Genomic DNA, 21384 nt, shown 5'->3' with positions numbered 1-21384 from the left:
ATTAATACACAAATTAGATTCCTTCTCAGAGCCTGTATTAAACGTCTCAAATTAATCTTTTTCTATTAAATTGTTAGTTTATCTAGATTTAATAGATTAATCTAAATAGATTGTGAAGTTAGTAGCCAAATTCTGTGTTTCTTACTCTGTATAGTATATTATAGTGAAATAGAAAGTACTGTTTTTGTACTGCCTGAGAAATGTAGTCGAAAATCAGTTAAGGAACAAGAGTCCACAGAAATTAATAAGAAGTTCAAGAATAAAATCCTGCAAGTATTTATTAAAAAAAAACTATTAATTTTGGCTGCACAGGGTCTTTGTTGCTGCATGAGGGCTTTATCTAATTGTGGTTAGCGGGGGCTGCTCTGTAGTTGCGGTGAGCAGGCTTCTCCTTGTGGTGGGTTCTCTTTGTTGTGGAGCACAGGCTCTAGGGCTCATGGGCTCAATAGTTGTGGTCCACAGGCTTAGTTGCTCCACAGCATGTGGAATCTTCCCAGATCAAGAACTGAAACCATGTCACCTGCATTGGCAGGTGGATTTGTAACCACTAGACCCACCAGAGTTAATTGTTAATTTTGGTTTCTCTCTCTCTCTTTTTTTTCTGAGAAGAATATGGCAAAAAAAATTAGGCAGAAGCACTCTGATATTTTTCTCCAACGTTTACTCTTTAGAGTAATGAATCTCAAAATGCAGCCCGAGAGCCATCCATACGAGAATCGCTTTAGGGCTCCTTATTTTTCTTTCAGCGGTCCTTACCTTAGAAGTCCAGTTCTTTTAAGTCAGGGTTGGGAATTTGGTGCCTCGAAGTCTAAATGTTTAATTAGTATACAAACCATTCATAAGTTTAATAGATTTTAAGAACCTAGAACATTAACAAAAGATTGGTTCACTTTTTCTCTTTCTCCTTTTCTTTTCTTTCTTTTTATTCTAAGCATCTGTAATTGTGTTCTTTGTGTTGTGTTGAGCTCTCATTTTCAAGAAATTGCCAAGGCACTAATCCTATAATACATATGGGGAAAATGAAAAGAATCTTATTAGAGTTTGCTCACCTAAGTTTGATTTTACAAAGCAGGTTTTTTAAAGAAAGGAAAAATATATGAAAAATCTACTTCTGAACTACTTAGTGTTAACAACCTGTATTATCCTGTCATGATCTTTTGAGTTCAGTTCAGTTAATTTCAGTCACTCAGTCTTGTCAGACTCCTTGTGACCCCATGAATTGCAGCACGCCAGGCCTCCCTGTCCATCACCAACTCCCAGAGTTCACTCAAACTTGTGTCCATTGAGTCGATGATGCCATCCAGCCATCTCATCCTCTGTCGTCCCCTTCTCCTGCCCCCAATCCCTCCCAGCATCAGAGTCTTTTCCAATGAGTCAACTCTTCACATGAGGTGGCCAAAGTATTGGAGTTTCAGCTTTAGCATTGTTCCTTCCAAAGAACACCCAGGACTGATCTCCTTTAGAATGGACTAGTTGGATCTCCTTGAAGTCCAAGGGACTCCCAAGAGTCTTCTCCAACATCACAGTTCAGAAGCATCAATTCTTTGGCATTCAGCTTTCTTCACAGTCCAACTCTCACATCCATACATGACCACAGGAAAAACCATAGCCTTGACTAGACGGACCTTTGTTGGCAAAGTAATGTCTCTGCTTTTGAATATGCTATCTAGGTTAGTCATAACTTTCCTTCCAAGGAGTAAGCGTCTTTTAATTTCATGGCTGCAGTCACCATCTGCAGTGATTTTGGAGCCCCATAAAATAAAGTCTGATACTGTTTCCACTGTTTCCCCATCTATTTCCCATGAAGTGATGGGACCAGATGCCATGATCTTCGTTTTCTGAATGTTGAGCTTTAAGCCAACTTTTTCACTCCTCTTTCACTTTCATCAAGAGGCTTTTGAGTTCCTCTTCACTTTCTGCCATAAGGGTGGTGTCATCTGCATATCTGAGGTTATTGAAATTTCTCCTGGCAATCTTGATTCCAGCTTGTGCTTCTTCCAGCCCAATGTTTCTCATGATATATTCTCCATATAAATTAAATAAGCAGGATGACAATATACAGCCTTGGCATACTCCTTTTCCCATTTTGAACCAATCTGTTTTTCCATGTCCAGTTCTAACTATTGCTTCCTGACATGCGTACGTGCCGGTGTCCAGCCCCGGTGGATCCAGGGTGATTCGAAGGTGGGGACAGAGTCGGCGTCCTGGAAAAAACTTATTTAATTACAGATATATAGAGAGATTAGAAACGGATAGTGTAGTAGGAAGATTGGTGGATAAAAAGAGGCTGAATAACTTGGATTACGTGGAATAGCATCCATGCTCCAGGAGGGAATTCAGCCAGAAAAACGGGAGCAAGAAAGAAGCGACGTGGGGGAAACAGTCTTTCCGGAAACTGATCCGATTTCTTTATTTTGGGGTTTGCTTATATACCTTTTGTTACACATAGGGATGAATACAGATTCATGTGGGAGTCAGCAGTCCTGACCTTTATCAAAATCAGGTGCTTCACATAAATGTATAAAAAAAGGTCTTAGGAATTTTATGATCCTTTCTTTCTGATAACCGAAAACTTATTTTTTCCAAGGGTGTTTTCTCTTAAACCAGGCACCACCCTCCAAATAAAGTTACATCCCTATAGGGTGAGGGTGTAGTGAGTTACAATCAAGAAAGGAATTTATTTAACCCAAGGTTAACATGATTAATCCTAAAGGTTAATACTTATTTCTCCTATATGCTAGTTATATTCATTATAAGGGCAGGGAATATGGAGATTTAGCAGCAAACATCAGCCCAACAAATGAAAATCCTTTCACCAATGTTCCCCTTAAGATCTATTTAGTCTTAAGATAGTGATCAAGTTACATTTTTACATAGCAAGGACACAGTGATTTATAACAAAGTCAGTGATCTATTACAAAAGAGAAAATTCATTAACTCAAAAAGTCTAGTATTGCTAACCTTAAAAACTACTATATTTCCTTTTCTATATTCCAAATACATTGATTAAGATATTCCCAGGTGCCTAAGGATATGGAGGCCTGGCAGCAATCATTGACTCAACAAAGAGAAAAGCCCTATGCTAATTAAGACTCTCAAAATACTCCAAAACTCCCTGTGCTGTTTATGGTTGAGAGGTAGTAAACAATCATGTGCTAGTGGCAGCAGTATGGATAATCCTGTCACACAATCTAGTCTGCCAGCAGAGAGGTTTGACCTGAAACATCCTGTCCCACCCAGGGGAGGGAATAAGCAGCAATTATTGACACAACAAATGAAAAACCCTTCACCAATATAATTCCTAACCAACCCAATATACTAATAATTTCTAACTCCGCAAAAGAATTTGCCTTTAGTAAGTCTAAAACATCTTGTGCCTCTCAGGTTGGGAGGTTGTAAACAATCACATGTGGCCAGATGAACCTATACAGATGGGCTAGATAACCTTCAGAGGAGTCTGTAAGCTGAAACACTCTTGTCACGCCCAGGAATTTTTATTGCCTTGGAGCTGCACATTTACTCCTTCTCCGAGAGAAACGGTTATGGGGGAGAGCATAAAACAGACTCTGGTTTTGGGGTAGATGATCGGGAACAGGGGGTTTCCTGAGGCTTGATCATGCCTTTGCTTATGCCAAGCCTCCTTCCTCATGACCTTTGCCATGGGCAGAGTTCCTCATGCTGGCCCCCGGCACATATGGGTTTCTCAAGAGACAGGTCAGGTGGTCTGTTTTTCCCATCTCTTTCAGAATTTTCCACAGTTTATTGTGATCCACTCAGTCAAAGGCTTTGGTGTAGTCAATAAAGCAGAAATAGATGATTTTCTGTAACTCTCTTGCTTTTTCCATGATCCAGCGGATGTTGGCAATTTGATCTCTGGTTCCTCTGCCTTTTGTAAAACCAGCTTGAACATCTGGAAGTTCATGGTTCACGTACTGCTGAAGCCTGGCTTGGAGATTTTGGAGCATTACTTTACTAGCGTGTGAGATGAGTGCAATTATGCAGTAGTTTGAGCATTCTTTGGCATTGCCTTTCTTTCGGATTGGAATGAAAACTGACCTTTTCCAGTCCTGTGGCCACTGCTGAGTTTTCCAAATTTGCTGGCATATTGAGTGCAGCACTCTCACAGCATCATCTTTCAGGATTTGAAATAGCTCAACTGGAATTCCATCACCTCCACTAGCTTTGTTCGTAGTGATGCTTTCTAAGGCCCACTTGACTTCACATTCCAAGATGTCTGGCTCTAGGTGAGTGATCATACCATCATGATTATCTGGGTCCTGAAGATCTTTTTTGTACAGTTCTTCTGTGTATCCTTGCCACCTCTTCTTAATATCTTCTGCTTCTGTTAGGTCCATACCATTTCTGTCCTTTATCGAGCCCATCTTTGCATGAAATGTTCCCTTGGTATCTCTGATTTTCTTGAAGAGATCTCTAGTGTTTGCCATTTTGTTGTTTTCCTCTATTTTTTTGTGTTGATCACTGAGGAAGGCTTTCTTATCTTTCCTTCCTATTCTTTGGAACTCTACATCCAGATGCTTATATCTTTCCTTTTCTCCTTTGCTTTTCACTTCTCTTCTTTTCACAGCTATTTGTAAGGCCTCCTTAAACAGCCATTTTGCTTTTTTGCATTTCTTTTCCATGGGGGTGGTCTTGATCCCTGTCTCTTGTACAATGTCACGAACCTCCGTCCATAGTTCATCAGGGACTCTGTCTATCAGATCTAGTACCTTGATTCTATTTCTCACTTCCACTGTATAATCATAAGGAATTTGATTTAGGTCATACCTGAATGGTCTAGTGGTTTTCCCTACTTGCTTCAATTTAAGTCTGAATTTGACAATAAGGAGTTCATGATCTGAGCCACAGTCAGCTCCTGGTCTTGTTTTTGCTGACTGCATAGAGCTTCTCCATCTTTGGCTGCAAAGAATATAATCAATCTGATTTTGGTGTTGACCATCTCATGATGTCCATGTGTAGAGTCTTCTCTTGTGTTGTTGGAAGAGGGTGTTTGCTATGACCAGTGCGTTCTCTTGGCAAAACTCTATTAGGCTTTGCCCTGCTTCATTCCGTATTCCAAGGCCAAATTTGCCTGTTACTCCAGGTGTTTCTTGACTTCCTACTTTTGCATTCCAGTCCCCTATAATGAAAAGGACATCTTTTCTGGGTGTTCGTTCTAAAAGATCTTGTAGGTCTTCATAGAACCATTCAACTTCAGCTTCTTCAGCGTTAATGGTTGGGGCATAGACTTGGATTACTGTATTATTGAATGGTTTGCCTTGGAAATGAACAGAGATCATTCTGTCTTTTTTGAGATTGCATCCAAGTACTGCGTTTTGGACTCTTTTGTTGACTGTGATGGCTACTCCATTTCCTCTAAGGGATTCTTGCCCATAGTAGTAGATATATTGGTCATCTGAGTTAAATTCACCCATTCCAGTCCATTTTAGTTCACTGATTCCTAGAATGTCGACATTCACTCTTGCCATCTCCTGTTTAACCACTTCCAATTTGCCTTGATTCATGGACCTGACATTCCAGGTTCCTATGCAATATTGCTCTTTATAGCATCAGACCTTGCTTCCAGTCACAGCCACAACTGGGTATTGTTTTTGCTTTGGCCCCATCCCTTCATTCTTTCTGGAATTATTTCTCCACTGATCTCCAGTAGCATATTGGATACCTACCAACCTGGGGAGTTCCTCTTTCAGTATCCTATTATTTTGCCTTTTCATACTGTTCTTGGGGTTCTCAAGGCAAGCACACTGAAGTGGTTTGCCATTCCCTTCTCAGTGGACCACATTCTTTCAGACCTCTCCACCGTGACCCGCCCATCTTGGGTGGCCCCACATGGCATGGCTTAGTTTAATTGAGTTAGACGAGGCTGTGGTCCCTGTGATCAGATTGACTAGTTTTCTGTGATTATGGTTTCAGTGTGTCTGCCCTCTGATGCCCTCTCGCAACACCTACTGTCTTACTTGGGTTTCTCTTACCTTGGACGTGGGGTATCTCTTCACAGCTGCTCTTTTAGTAATACATATTTTACCTTCGGCTGGAGAATCCCATGGATGGAGAAGCCTGGTAGGCTACAGTCCATGGGGTCACAAAGAATCGGGCAGGACTGAGTGACTTCACTTTCATTTTCACTACTATTTGAATGATAATACGTATATTTGTGAGCATTTTACATTAAAGTTATCTCATTTTTACTGTCTTGTGATCATTTCAAGATTAAATATGAATGTAGGAGAGGAAATATAATTTTTCTTCTACCTTTTTCAATTCTTGGATGAGACTCCCTGTGATAAAAGACAGATTAACAAGTGAAAAACAAAGATCAAGTCTATCAACATATATACAAGGGCGATACCTAGAAAATGGGTAAAATTCTTTAAATGACTCAAGCCACCACCTTAAATACCACGTTCAGCTAAACACAAAGGAAATATGACAAGGGCCAGGGACGAGGAAGAGGGGTTATAGGAAGTTTCCAAGAAAAGTATGGTTAACAAGGGTAAGATTTGTTATGCGGATTTCAGTCAGTGCCTTCTCCATTGCTAAGAGTGTCGTAATTTTAGAGTGATCCCTCTATTCTGGATATTAAGAAAAAATAGAGATCTCTTTTATAAATGTAGATTTTCCTTTCAAAAGGGTAGCTTTTACTTCAACTTCAAAGCTTCTCCTGTGTGTGCCATTTCTCAAAAATACAGCTCAAAATAATCCTTATTTCAAAGAGGCTTATTTTGGGGTGGTGAAGGTTTTGAATATGGTACGAACAGATTGCTTCCCAGAATACAACTATAACTTGAAATTCTTCTAAAATGTTATATTCTATGTTAATTGTTTTTCATTCTGTTTTGCAGTTCAAAACATCATGATTGTTTTTTTTTATTGACCTAAATTGTTTTTTCCCCAGGAAACATCAATTATTCCTTATATATTTTCCCACTTATTTTCTTGAAATGAGTATTATAATACATAGCTGCCACACTGTTACATATTGAAAATCCAAGCATATTAAGGAAAAGTGACTTACCTTGAGTCTAGGCCTAATAATCATCAGCAGAAATAGGATGAAACAAGCCACCCTGGACTTCTTCATTTTGCTTCTTCGTTTTTCCCTGAGTGTGGGTTTAATCAGTATTTCTTTTGGAAAAGGACTTTTCATTCTGCACTTAAATACATGTGTTTAGTTCACATCTCTCCCTTTCCTCGTTCCTCTCCCGTTCTACCCTTTCCCTCCTTCACCACCCTACCACTCCAGCTAAAAGTTAACGGTACTTCAGTATACTGTGACTTTTGTAGGAAGTCATAGTAGATGCCCGGATGTTGCATAAACATTACCAGTACTCAGAAATTTGCCACTTCTCAAGTGGTCTTTTGCATATTTTTTAATTTACTTTTTTAAAAATTGGAATATGGTTGCTTTACACTGCTGTGTCAATATATATGTATATCTCTTTTTTGGATTTCCTGCCCATTTGAGTCACCATAGAGTTCTGAGTGAAGTTCCCTGTGCTATATAGTAAGTTCTTATTAGTTATCTGTTTTATACATTGTAGTATATATATATATTAATCCCAATCTCCCAATTCATTCCACTCTACCCGTCTCCCTTGGTATACATACATTTTTTATGTACATTGTGTCTCTATTTCTGCTTTGTGAATAAGATCATCTGTACCACTTTTCTAGATTCCCCATTTCTGTATTAATGTATGATACTTGTTTTTCTATTTCTGATTTACTTCACTGTGTATGTCAGTGTCTAGGGTCATGCGTGTCTCTGCAAATGACAGAATTTTCTTCCTCCTTATGGCTAATATTCATTGTATATGTATACACATCTTCTTTATCCATTCCTCTGTTGTTGGATATTTAGATTGCTTCCATGTCCTGGCTATTGAAAATAGTGCTGCAATGAACATTGTGGTGAATGTATGTTTTTGAATTAGAGCTTTCTCTGGATGAAAGCCCAGAGGTGGGATTGCTGGGGTCCTATGGTAGTTTTATTTTTGGTTTTTAAAGGAACCTCCATACTCTTTTCCATAGTGGTGGTATTAATTTACATTCCCACCAACAGTGTAAGAAGATTCCCTTTTATCCACACCCTCTCCAGCATTTATTGTTAGCAGATTTTTCATGATAGCCATTCTGATCACTGTGAGGTGATACCCCATTGGAATTTTGTTTTGCATTTCTAATGACTCGATGGACGTGAGTCTGAGTGAACTCCGGGAGTTGGTGATGGACAGGGAGGCCTGGCGTGCTGCCATTCATGGGGTCGCAAAGAGTCGGACACGACTGAGCGACTGAACTGAACTGAACTGAATGATTAATGATGTTAAGCATCTTTTCATGTGCCCCTTGGCCAGCTGTATGTTTTTGGAGAGATGCTTATTTAGATCTTCTTCCCATTTTTTGATTTTTTTTTCTTTTGATACTGGGTCTCATGAGCTATTTATATATTTTGGAAATTAATCGTTTGTCTGTTGCTTTGTTTGCAAACATTTTCTCCCATTCTGAGGGTTGTCTTTTTGCTTTGTTTATGGTTTCCTTTGCTGAGCAAAAGCTTTTAACTTTAATTGGGTCCCATTTGTTTATTTTTATTTTTATTACTCTGGGAGATGGGTCAAAAAATATCTTGCTATGATGTATGTCAAAGAGTGTTCTAAGTTTTCCTCTAAGAGTTTTATATTGTCTCACCTTACATTTAGGTTTTTAATCCATTTTGAGTTTATTTTTATGCATGGTGTTAGGGAGTGTTTTAGTTTCATTCTTTTACATGAAGCTGTTCAGTTTTTCCAGCACCACTTACAGCGATTGTCTTTTATTCACTGTATATTCTTGCCTCCTTTGTCATAGATGAAGTCACCAGAGGTGTGTGGGTTTATGTCTGGGCTTTCCATTTTTTTCTATTAATCTATATTTATGTTTTTGTGCTAGTACCATAGTCTTAATCACCATAGCTTTGTAGTACATTCTGAAGTCAGGAAGCTTTATTCCTCCAGCTGCATTTTTCTTTCTCAAGATTGCTTTGGCTATTCAAGTTCTTTTGTGTTTCCATACACATTGTACAGTTTTTTGTTCTAGTTCTGTGGAAAGTGTCATTGCTAATTTGCTAGGGATTTCATTGAGCCTGTAGATTGCTTTGGGTAGTATAGTCATTTTTCACAATATTGATTCTTTCCATCTAAGCACATGATATATCTCTCTGTCTGTTGGTGTCATCTTTGATTACTTTCATCAGTGTTTCATAGTTTTCTGAGTACAAGTCTTTTGCCTCCTTAGGTAGTTTTATTCCTTTTGTTGCAATAGTAAATTGTTTCCTTAATTTGTCTTTCTGATCTTTTGTTGTTGGTGTATAGAAGTTCATTAATTTTGTATCCTGCAACTTTATCAGATTCATTGATTAGCTCTAGTAGTTTTTGGTGGCATCTTTAGGATTTTCTTTTTATACTATTATGTCATCTGTAAACAGTGACAGTTTTACTTCTTTTTGAGTTTGTTTTCCTTTTATTTCTTCTTCTCTGATTGCTGTGGATAGGACTTTCAAAATTATGTTGAGTAAGAGTGGCTAAGAGTGGGAATGCTTGTCTTTTCCCTGATCTTTGAGTAAATGCTTTCAGTTTTTCACTACTGAGAATGATATTTGCTACAGACTTGTCATATAAGGCCTTTATTATGTTGAAGTAGGTTCCTGCTGTGCCTGCTTTCTGCAGTTTTTATAACAAATGGGTATTGAATTTTGCCAAAAGCTTTTTCTGTATATATTGAGAAGATCATTTGGATTTTATTCTTTAATTTGTTAATATAGCACATTGATTCATTTGTATATATTGAAGAATCCTTGCATTCCTGAGATAAATCCTACTTGATCATGGTATATGATCCTTTTAATGTGTGGTTGGATTCTATTTGCTGGTATTTTGTTGAGGATTTTTGCATCTGTGTTCAAATGTAATATTGGTCTGTAATTTTCTTTTTGTGTGATATCGTTGTTTGGTTTTGGTATCCAGGTGATGGTGACCTCTTAGAATGAGTTTTGGAGTATTTCTCCCTCTGCAGTTGTTCCATTTATAGATGTATTCTTGATATACTTAAGAGGAAAGACAAATTCCATGTCCTCCTATTCTGCCATCTTGACTCCTTCCCACTCTTGTGTATTTTTAAAAGAACTTTTCTGTCTCTTCTTTACTGCCCCTCCAAGTAATATTTATTCAAGGGGATAAGTACACTGCATGGAAGACTTAATACAAGCTCAAAGTAAGTATTTTCCTTCCAGTCCTACCCCTGCAGGCCCTCCCTCCAATGGTTACGCTATTAATAGTTCCTATCCTTCCTTCTTCTTTTCTTTCCTCTTTCATTTCTTCCCCCCTCTGTCTTCTCTTCTCTCTTTCTCAGTACTAACTGGATTATATTCACCATACTATTTTTCTTTCAGTACAATATTTGCATCCTATGGCTTTCCAGTCTTTGCATATAAGAATATTACCTAAGATCTCATTATATGGAGATACCATAATTTCTCTAACCAATCTCTTCTTTAATGATTTTGTGTACTATGCAAGCATATCCCTGGATAAAATGAAATTACTGGACTTGGTGGATGGTCACATCACTATTTTAGATCCACACAGTGTATAAGTGCAGATTTCTTCGTACACTTTCCAACACTGTTATCATCTCTTTAGTTTTTGTTCATCTTATTCTATAGGTGAAAAAATGGGTTCTCAAGGTTTTAGTTTCTTCATCCGTAAGTATGAGTGACCTTGGGCATTTTTTGATGGTTGTTAAGCGTACTTAACATATATAAGTTGGTCATTCAGTTCTTTTCTCCATTGGGTTGTCTCTCTCTTTTTTTTTTCTTTCCTGTTTTGATAGAAGCTTTTCATAAATTGAGGAACTTGGCCTTTTGTCATTTGTATTACATTTTGTTGTTTTGGTTTTGTTTCCATGTAGTTCTCTTTGTATTTTCCTTTATGTATTTTGGATTTGGTATAGTGAATTAAAATGTCTACTCTGTTTTTATTTCTACACATATTTTTCTATTGGCTTTCTTTGTTCTTTCTTAGTACATAAGTATTTGATCTTTCTGGAAATTGTCTTCTAGTGAGGAGTGAGGCAAAGACCTATTTTATTACATTTCCAAGTGGTTAGTGCAGAGAAATGAAGAGTTTTCCTTGACTCTCTTAGGATCCCTGGCTGGGTCTGAAAACTAAACTGACCAAGATAGATTGGATAACAGGAAGGTATGCAAATTATGCTGAATTTTTTCATGTACTTGAGAGCCATCACAAGAAAATGAGGACTTGAACTGACCAGAACAGGAAATTGATATACCGTTTAGACAATGAAACAGTAAATTTGTGAAAAATTGACAAGGCAACAGGGTTTGGGCTAGGGGTGGTCATTTCAGTTCAGTTCAGTCACTCAGTCGTGTCCGACTCTTTGTGAACCCATGAATTGCAGCACACCAGGCCTCCCAGTCTATCACCAACCCCCGGAGTTCACTCAGACTCACGTCCACCGAGTCCGTGATGCCATTCAGCGATCTCATCCTCTGTCGTCCCCTTCTCCTCCTGCCCCTAATCCCTCCCAGCATCAGAGTCTTTTCCAATGAGTCAACTCTTCGCATGAAGTGGCCAAAGTACTGGAGCTTCAGCTTTAGCATCATTCCCTCCAAAGAAATCCCAGAGTTGATCTCCTTCAGAATGGACTGGTTGTATCTCCTTGCAGTCCAAGGGACTCTCAAGAGTCTTCTCCAACACCACAGTTCAGGGTGGTATATGGTGAAAATATAACTAGAAAGATAAGGGTTAGTTTAATGAGGTTTGTTTGTAGATTCGTCTGGTTCCTTCCTGGAGTGATAAGAGTCTGTGGCCAGAAGGAGAATTTATTTCCTGCCTTTAGGTGAAAAGGAGGAAGCATTTTCTGCATTTACTACTTCTTAATTGCCTTCAGCTGAAAATAAAGTTTATATTAGGCATAATTTGGGGCATATTCAGATTTTTTTTAATTTACCAATTTTCCTAACATCATTAACTGAATAAATCACTTTTTTCAAAATTCTGACTTTATTATATCCTCAGTTCCTACACATATTTGTCCTGTTCCTACATTCTCCTCTATTTCATTGCTTTGTTTTGAATATTCTTCCCAAAGGACCAGACTTTTTTGTTGTATTTTGGAAGAAGCTATTTACCAACATTTTCTGGATAATACTTAGGTATTACTACCAATAGTAATAATCATTTTTCTGTTGATTCTTTTGATTTTTGTGTACATATCACATCATTTATAACTAATACACTTTTTGCCCATCTGTTCTAATATTTATAGCTCTCATTTTCTTTTCCTGTTTCTGATACAAATGGGAATGCTCTTTCTCCTTTAAACATGATACAGCCTTTTGGGTTGAGATATATACTTTTTTTAATGTGAAGAGATTTTCCTTTTATTAATAGTTATTAAAGAAGAGCTTTATCAAGAATTAAAAGTCACATTTTTAGTTGCCTCTTCAGCATCTAATGGAGAAGGAAATTGCAACCCACTCCAGTATTCTTGCCTGGAGAATCCCATGGACGGAGGAGCTTGGTGGGCTAGTCCACAGGTTGCAAAGAGTCGGACACGACTGAGCGACTTCACTTTCACTTGCAGCATCTAAAGATTACATGTGACATTTTCCCTTTGATCTATTAAAGTGAATTATAGTAGATGAATTTCTTACACCAAAAAGATTTTTTATTACTGGACTTAAAGTCCTCTTGGTCATGTTATTCTATTACTGGTCTACTGAATTCTGTATTCTTCACTTCAGTTCAGTCACTCAGTTGTGTCCGACTCTTTGCGAACCCATGAATTGCAGCACGCCAGGCCTCCGTGTCCATCACCAACTCCTGCAGTTCACTAAAACTCACGTCCATTGAGTCGGTGATGCCATCCAGCCATCTCATCCTCTGTCATCCCCTTCTCCTCCTGCCCTCAATCCCTCCCAGCATCAGTCTTTTCCAGTTAGTCAACTCTTTGATGAGGTGGCCAAAGTACTGGAGTTTCAGCTTTAGCATTGTTCCTTTCAAAGAACACCCAGGGTTGATCTCCTTCAGCATGGACTGCTTGGATTTCCTTGCAGTTCAAGGGACTCTCAGAAGTCTTCTCCAACACCACAGTTCAAAAGCATCAATTCTTTGGCGCTCAGCTTTCTTCACAGTCCAACTCTCACATCCATACATGACCACTGGGAAAACCATAGCCTTGACTAAACGGACCTTTGTTGGCAAAGTAATGTCTCTGCTTTTGAATATGCTATCTAGGTTAGTCATAACTTTTCTGCCAAAGAGTAAGCGTCTTTTAATTTTATGGCTGCAGTCACCATCTGCAGTGATTTTGGAGCCCCCCAAAATAAAGTCTGTCGCTGTTTCCAGTTTCCGCATCTATTTGCAATGAAGTGATGGGACCAGATGCCATGATCTTCGTTTTCTGAATGTTGAGTTTTAAGCCAACTTTTTCACTCTCCTCTTTCACTTTCATCAAGAGGCCTTTTAGTTCCTCTTTACTTTCTGCCATAAGGGTGGTGTCATCTGCAAATCTGAGGTTATTGAAATTTCTCCAGGCAATCTTGATTCCAGCTTGTGCTTCTTCCAGCCCAGCGTTTCTCATGATGTACTCTGCATATAAGTTAAATAAGCAGGGTGACAATATACAGCCTTGACATACTCCTTTTCCTATTTGGAACCAGTCTGTTGTTCCATGTCCAGTTCTAACTGTTGCTTCGTGACCTGCATATAGGTTTCTCAAGAGGCAGGTCAGGTGGTCTGGTATTCTCATCTCTTTAAGAATTTTCCACAGTTTATTGTGATCCACACAGTCAAAGGCTTTGGCATAGTCACTAAAGCAGAAATAGATGTTTTTCTGGAACTGTCTTGCTTTTTTGATGATCCAGCGGATGTTGGCAGTTTGATGTTTGGTTCCTCTGCCTTTTTGAAACCAGCTTGAACATCTGGAATTTCACAGTTCACGTATTGGTGAAGCCTGGCTTGGAGTATTTTGAGCATTACTATACAGTCAGCAAAAACAAGACCGGGAGCTGACTGTGGCTCAGATCATGAACTCCTTATTGCCAAATTTAGACTTAAATTGAAGAAAGTAGAGAAAACCACTAGACCATTCAGGTATGACCTAAATCTGTATTCTTAGTCTACTTCAAATGTTTACACCAATGCACACATGTGAAATTGATCTTTGATTATCTTTTGTATTGCCTTTAATGTTTTAGTATCCATGTTATGCTGAATTTTTAAAATAATCTGAAGAGAATTTAGAAGTTTTTCTTCTTTTAGTACCGTCTAGAATAGGATCACAATAAACTGGAAAATTCTGAAACATATATGCAGGTCAGGAAGCAACAGTTAGAACTGGACATAGAACAACAGACTGGTTCCAAATAGCTGCATGACTGCAGCCATGAAATTAAAAGACACTTGATCCTTGGAAGAAAAATTATGGCCAACCTGGATAGCATATTGAAAAACAGAGACATTACTTTGCCAACAAAGGTCCGTTTAGTCAAGGCTATGGTTTTCCCAGTGGTCATGTATGGATGTGAGAGTTGGACTGTGAAGAAAGCTGAGTGCTGAAGAATTGATGCTTTTGAACTGTGGTGTTGGAGAAGACTCTTGAGAGTCCCTTGGACTGCAAGAAGATACAACCAGTCCATTCTAAAGATCAGTCCCGGGTGTTCTTTGAAAGGAACAATGCTAAAGCTGAAACTCCAGTACTTTGGCCACCTCATACAAAGATTTGACTCATTGAAAAAGACTGTGATGCTGGGAAGGATTGAGGGCAGGAGGAGAAGGGGATGACAGAGGATGAGATCGCTGAATGGCATCACCGACTCAATGGACGTGAGTCTGAGTGAACTTCGGGAGTTGGTGATGGACAGGGAGGCCTGGTGTGCTGCGATTCATGGGGTCGCAAAGAATCAGACATGACTGAGCGACTGAACTGAACTGAGAATAGCTTAGTATCATTTCTTCTTGACCACTTCTTTTAAAATATAAGACAGCCCTCCAGAAATAGTGACACAGACATAGAGAATGGAAATGTAGACATGGTGGGTGGGGGAGGTAGAGAGTGGGACAAATTCAGAGAGTACCATTGACATATGGTACTGCCATGTGTAAAATAGATAGCTAGTGGGAAGCTGCTGTATAGCACAGGGAGCTCAGCTTGGTGCTCTGTGGTGACCTAAATGTGATGGGAAGAAGGTTGGATGGGAAGGGACTTTCAGAGGGAGAAAATATATGTGTGTATATATATATATATATATATATATATATATATATAGTTGATTCACTTCATTGTACAGCAGAATCTAACACAACATTGTAAAGCAATTATATTTCAAGTAAAAAAATTGAAAAAATAAGAGAGTACTCTTGTTCTTCCAACCGGAACAACTGATAATAGGTTGTAGAGCATTAACATTTTTTCTAGCTTTTATTTGAAAATTATTTCAACTTTACAGAAATGTGAATAGTATGAAGAACATCCTTATCCCCTTCACTCAGATTTATCTGTTGATAGATACTTTATCCCATTTCTAAAGTTGTGACTTCTAATAAAACTTTCCTAGAGACTTGATTTGGCAACCCACTCCAGTACTCTTGCCTGGAAAATCCCATGGACGGAGGAGCCTGGTAGGCTGCAGTCCATGGGGTTGCTAGGAGTCGGACGCGACTGAGCGACTTCACTTTCACTTTTCACTTTCATGCCTTGGAGAAGGAAATGGCAACCCACTCCAGTGTTCTTGCCTGGAGAATCCCAGGGACGGGGGAGCCTGGTGGGCTGCCATCTATGGGGTCGCACAGAGTCAGACACGACTGAAGCGACTTAGCAGCAACAGCAGCAGAGACTTGATTAGAATAAATCTTGTTTTAAGGCTGTAGCAATTTACTACTAACACGAGAAATGGTGTCCTTAAAGTACATATAAGGGTATTCCCTGATAGCTCAGTTGGTAAACAATCTGCTTGCAATGCAGGAGACCCTGGTTCGATTCCTGGGTCAGGAAGATCCCCTGGAGAAGGGCTAGGCCACCATTCCAGTATTCTTGGACTTCCCTTGTGGCTCAGCTGGTAAAGTATCCACCTGCGGTGTGGGAGACCCGGGTTCAACACCTGGGTTGGGAAGATTCCCTGGAAAAGGGAAAGGCTACCATTCCAGTATTCTGGCCTGGAGAATTTCATGGACTGTATAGTCTGTGGGGCTGCAAAATGTCGGACACAACTGAGTGACTTTCACTTGTAGACCTGTAAAGCACATTTGCTCAGATCCAGCCATTCTATCCACTGCAGAGCCTTCTCATGGCATCACTTTTTGCTATCCCCCTTGTGGGCCTCAGTGAGCTGTGCTTTCGAGTAAAGCCAACTTGAGTTCAACTTACATGGTTCATCCTCAACTCACTCTCTTGTCTTTAGAGAGAGAAGTTTTTTCGTCCTGTCCTACTGACCTGATGGGAAAAGCTGACTCATTGGAAAAGACTTTGATACTGGAAAAGACTGAAGGCAAAAGGAGAAGGGGGTGGCAGAGGATGAGATGGTTAGGTAGCATCACTGACTGTATGGACAGGAATTTGAGCAAACTCCAGGAGATAGTGGAGGACAGAGGTACCCACTGTGCTACAGTCCATGGGGTCACAAAGAGTCGGATACAACCTAGCGACTGAACAACAACAAGCTGCTCTCTAAGACCCACTTCCTTTCCAGCCTCACGTGATCCTAGTGTATTCCTTCAGGGAAAATCTTGCTTCCATTCATGAGGAAGAGCCTGTCCATGAGGAAAGTGTGACAGCACAGTTACCAAAGTGTAGCTTCTTCATTCTTGAGTAAAGATCAGGCCTGCATGTCCATATTCCTATGGTCTGTTTCCTGCTCCCAGTCCCCTGTGTGACAGCCCATGAATAAATACACACATACACACGGTCACTCTTGTCTAAGAATAAACAATAATTTTCAGATATATCATCTAAACCTCTATGTAGGAGAGAAAATTAAGAATATTTAAATAGTTCTGCTAAAACATATACTTCCTTAGCAATAATAAATAATACAACACAGGATTTCAATCTCACATTTTTCTATGTGGATTTCTTTAATTCAGTTCTTCATTAAAATTTTAATCTACACACCTAAAAGGGTCCTCCAAAGGGGTATCTTCTAGAACAAATAGACCACCTATTCTAAAAACAGTCCACATCTCAACCCTAAAAGCTACAAGCTGCTTATAACTTGTAAAAATCAGCAAAATTTTATGTTTCAAAAATTTTTCAGTCACCAGGCATCTTCTGTATACAATTGCTATCTAAAAGCTATCATAATGAAAAAAAAAAAAGAGACAGACATTAGGATGTTAGGACCATTGTTATTTAGTTGATCTTAATAATTTTATGGAAAAAGACATTTAGAAAATGTAAAATTGTTCTCCCCAGTATAACAGTGATTGATTATTTTGAAAATATTGATAAAATATTCTCTTGAAGTTAGTATATTCTTCATATAATTCTTCCTATGTAGTTATCTAAACAACTGTATTAAGTCAAGGATTTTGTCCCAAATATCTGATTTAGGCTTAATTGTTCTGAAACGCTATATTATTCTACTTTAACAAATTCTATGGTAGTTAAAGCCAAGAGCTTTGAACCACCTTTTGAATGGGGTTACTTCTTTATGCTTAAATTACTTGAAGTGTGTTATTGCTTTTATAACTGAGTGTTAGGCTATTTAAACTTATTTGCAAAATATTGAAACCTAAGTACATAATTTGAAAGTTTATTTCTCTGATAAAAATAGTTTCATAGTTATTTTCCTTTTGATAAATTTTATCTAAAACACAGCTATTCTCTGCTATGGATCATTTCTTTCCTTAATGGGAACATGTGACTACATTAATGTACTTTTATTTTTTAATTTGGAATCATGTTTTGTTTGAATTTGTCCTGTTAAACTATCTTGTACTGATGGTTCCCAAAAAAGGAACAACCAACAGCAAGTACCTAAAAAATAAATACTTAATAACATTAACAACTGATTGCTTTGCTTGCTTTACTTTATATAAGTAAATCTTTCTAGTTTCTAGAAATCACCATTATTCATTTAACTACATGATCTTTAACAAAGAGATGATGAATTTAGGGTTGTTTCCATGAAAGATAACTAGATAAAAACAGACTGGAATCTCATTTTTTAGGTGAATTGTCCAACCAGGATAGGGTATTATCTTCAGATAAGTCACATACCTGATCAGTTATGCAGATTCAGAAATTTGTTCTTTTCAGTGATTCCAAGTTAGTCAGATTCTGAAATTTCTCGCTCAAGCTACAAAACTCAAGGAAAACTTTTCATTTAAATCACAATGCCTGTTTACTGATATATATTAAGACATGACTTTTCTTTCCTCTCCAAGGAAAGGAGACTGATTTGATTTTTAATTGGGTTTAGTGCTGCTGTAAACACTGGGGTGTGTGTATATTTTCAAAGCAGTTTTCTCCAGATATATGCCCAGGAGTGGTATTACTGGGTTATATGGTTACTCTGTTTTTAGCTTCGTAAGAAACCTCCATACTCTTTTCCATAGTGGCTACACCAATTTGTTTTCCTACCAACAGTGTAGAAGGGTTCCTTTTTCCTTCACACCCTCTCTGGCATTTATTAGTTGAGACTTCTTCATGATGGCCATTCTGAGTAGTGTGAGGTGATACCTCACTGCAGTTTTGATTTGCATTTTTCTAATATTAGTGATGTTGAACATCTTTTCATGTCTGTTGGCCATCTGTATGTCTTCCTTGGAGACATGTCTATTTAGATCTTCTATTCACTTTTTGACTGGATTGTTTGTCTTTTTGATATTGAAACTTATGAGTTGTTTTTGTGGATGTTGGAAATGAGTCCCTTGTCAGTCATATTGTTTGCAACTGTTTTCTCCCATCCTGTAGATTGTCTTTTCTTCTTGTTTATGGTTTCCTTTGCTGTGCAAAAACTTAAGTTTAGTTAGGTCTTGTTTGTTTGTTTTTGCCTTTGTTTCCATTACTCCAGGAGATATATTTTTATCTCAGAATGTCCTGCCTATTTTCCTCTACATTTTATAGTATCCGGAAAGACCTACATTCTTGACCTCAGGAGCAGACAGTATTAGGAAATTTTAAACACTGTTTCATCAGTTGATGCCTGGCAGGCCAACACAGAACACTGTTAGTCACACTAAGTGAAATGGACCAAAGTCCAGGTAGGCAGCTCATTGATACTATAAATTTAGCAGCAAGCGACATGTAAGGACCTGGTGGTAGAATCTGAGTCCCAAAGAAAGAATCCTATTCCCTAAGATATTGCGGAAGAAAAGGGAGCCCTATTTCTAGAGAAACTGAGATTAAGAAAATGAGTTATGAAACCTTGAAAGGAAGCAAAACCAGGAACTCACAGCTATGGCACAGATTTGTGGTGTGGTCCACACACACAAAATAAGGCCATGATTCAGTTCCTGGAACTGTGCCAGTGATCAGAGTTGTTGCAGGAAAGAAGCAACACTAATGATCCCAAGCCAGGTGATGATTCTTAAATCTCTTAAATTGTTAAGAGATTTAAAGAATCTCTGAAATCTTAAATCTCTACTGCCTTGGAACTAAATTGGTCCCAGAACCTAATTTAAGTGGGTTTCAGCTGTGAGGATTGGAAGGCTTCACGGACTAGGAAACATATCTAATGGTACATAATCGTTCTTCGGTTCAGATTTACAAAAGTAAGTTTTGTAAAAGCTTGTTCTTTTCTCTTAGAGCTAGAATTTACCATTAGGTAAATCTTAAATTCGACTATGTAGAGCTAAAGGTTGGGTTTTGTGCTATTTCTTGGAAGGCGGTGTAGAATATTAAGATGTTAAATTATTTAATTATTTAATAAAATGTGTAGGTTGTGCTTTGTGTATGTGTGTATGCACGTGGGTCCATTCCTAAGTTGCCTTAACCTATTCCCATGTCCTGCCTAACTTATCCTCAATTTGTTGTTAAAATACAAGATAGAAAAAATTTATCTTCATCTGGATCTTGTTTCAACTTTGAAAACTGTTGACTCTGTACTTGAATGTTATGGCTTAAAACTTTGAAATGGTACCTAGTATATGTAACTGCTCTTGGAAAACTTTTAGTAATTTGCTTAATAAATTTGTTTAATCATGTACATTATTTATTTGTTTCTAATTTAGATGGGTTTAGGAAAGACAGTTCAGGCAATTGGCATCGCTTACTTCTATAAGGAGGAATGGCCTCTTTTAGTAGTGGTCCCTTCATCTCTGAGGTATCCTTGGACTGAAGAAATAGAGAAGTGGATCCCGGAGCTGAGTCCTGAAGAAATCAATGTTATCCAGAATAAAACTGATGTTGGGTAAAAACAACTTTTTTAATCTTTAAGAAAAAAAGCCTTCCTGTGTATAATTAATGTATAGCAGTGTTTGGAATGAAATATCACAGAATTTAGAATTAAGAAAGTAATGTTGTTGTTGTTCAGTTGCTCAGTCATATCCAACTCCTTGTGACCCCATGGACTGCAGCACACCAGGCTTCCCTGTCCTTCACCATCTCCCAGAGCTTGCTCAAACTCATGTCCATTGAATCAGATGCCATCCAACCATCTCATCCTCTGTCATCCCCTTCTCCTCCTGCCTTCAATCTTTCCCCGCATCAGGGTCTTTTCTAATGAGTTGGCTCTTTGCATCAGGTGGCAAAAATACTGGAGCTTCAGCTTCAGCATCAGTTCTTCCAATGAATATTCAGGACTGATTTCCTTTAGTATTGACTGGTTGGATCTCCTTGCAGTCCAAGGGACTCTCAAGAGCCTTCTCCAACGTCACAGTTCAAAAGGATCAATGCTTCAGTGCTCAGCCTTCTTTGTGGTCCAACTCTCACATCCATACATAACTACTGGAAAAACCATAGTTTTGACTAGACAGACCCTTGTTGGCAAAGTAATGTCTCTACTTTTTAATATGCTGTCTAAGTTGGTCATAGTTTTTCTTCCAAGGGACAAGCGTCTTTTAATTTCATGGCTGCAGTCACCATTTGCAGTGATTTTGGAGCCCAAGAAAATAAAGTCTGTCACTATTTCCATTGTTTCCCTGTAAGAAAGTAATGTAAAGAATTTTATTTTCCATTTTAAAATATGAACTACCTATCTAAAATCCAATCATATATTTAATGTTATATGTTCCTTTATGGTACATTTTTAAAATGTAAAATATACATGTTTTAAAAACATACGAATATACCTACTTTGTATATACCTTAAATATACTTTAAATTGACTATTTTGAAGTTGAAAAATAAATTTTCCAACTTTTCAGTAAT

At 38.2% G+C, this 21384-nt stretch overlaps 1 protein-coding gene across 1 annotated transcript in view; it reads left to right on the top strand.

The window, feature by feature from the left end:
* ZRANB3 (zinc finger RANBP2-type containing 3) overlaps positions 1-21384 on the top strand; it is a 282932-nt gene that overhangs the window by 137481 nt on the left and 124067 nt on the right. Inside the window, exon 4 of the mRNA XM_040228505.1 lies at positions 20247-20425. Within this exon, the coding sequence (XP_040084439.1) occupies positions 20247-20425 (179 nt within the window). The remainder of the gene's footprint in view (positions 1-20246; positions 20426-21384) is intronic.

The sequence above is a fragment of the Oryx dammah genome, unplaced genomic scaffold, assembly GCF_014754425.2.
Source record: "Oryx dammah isolate SB20612 unplaced genomic scaffold, SCBI_Odam_1.1 HiC_scaffold_27, whole genome shotgun sequence".
Taxonomy (NCBI): Eukaryota; Metazoa; Chordata; class Mammalia; order Artiodactyla; family Bovidae; genus Oryx; species Oryx dammah.
Note: the sequence above shows the minus strand (reverse complement) of the source record. Positions and strands in the feature narration are given on the sequence as shown.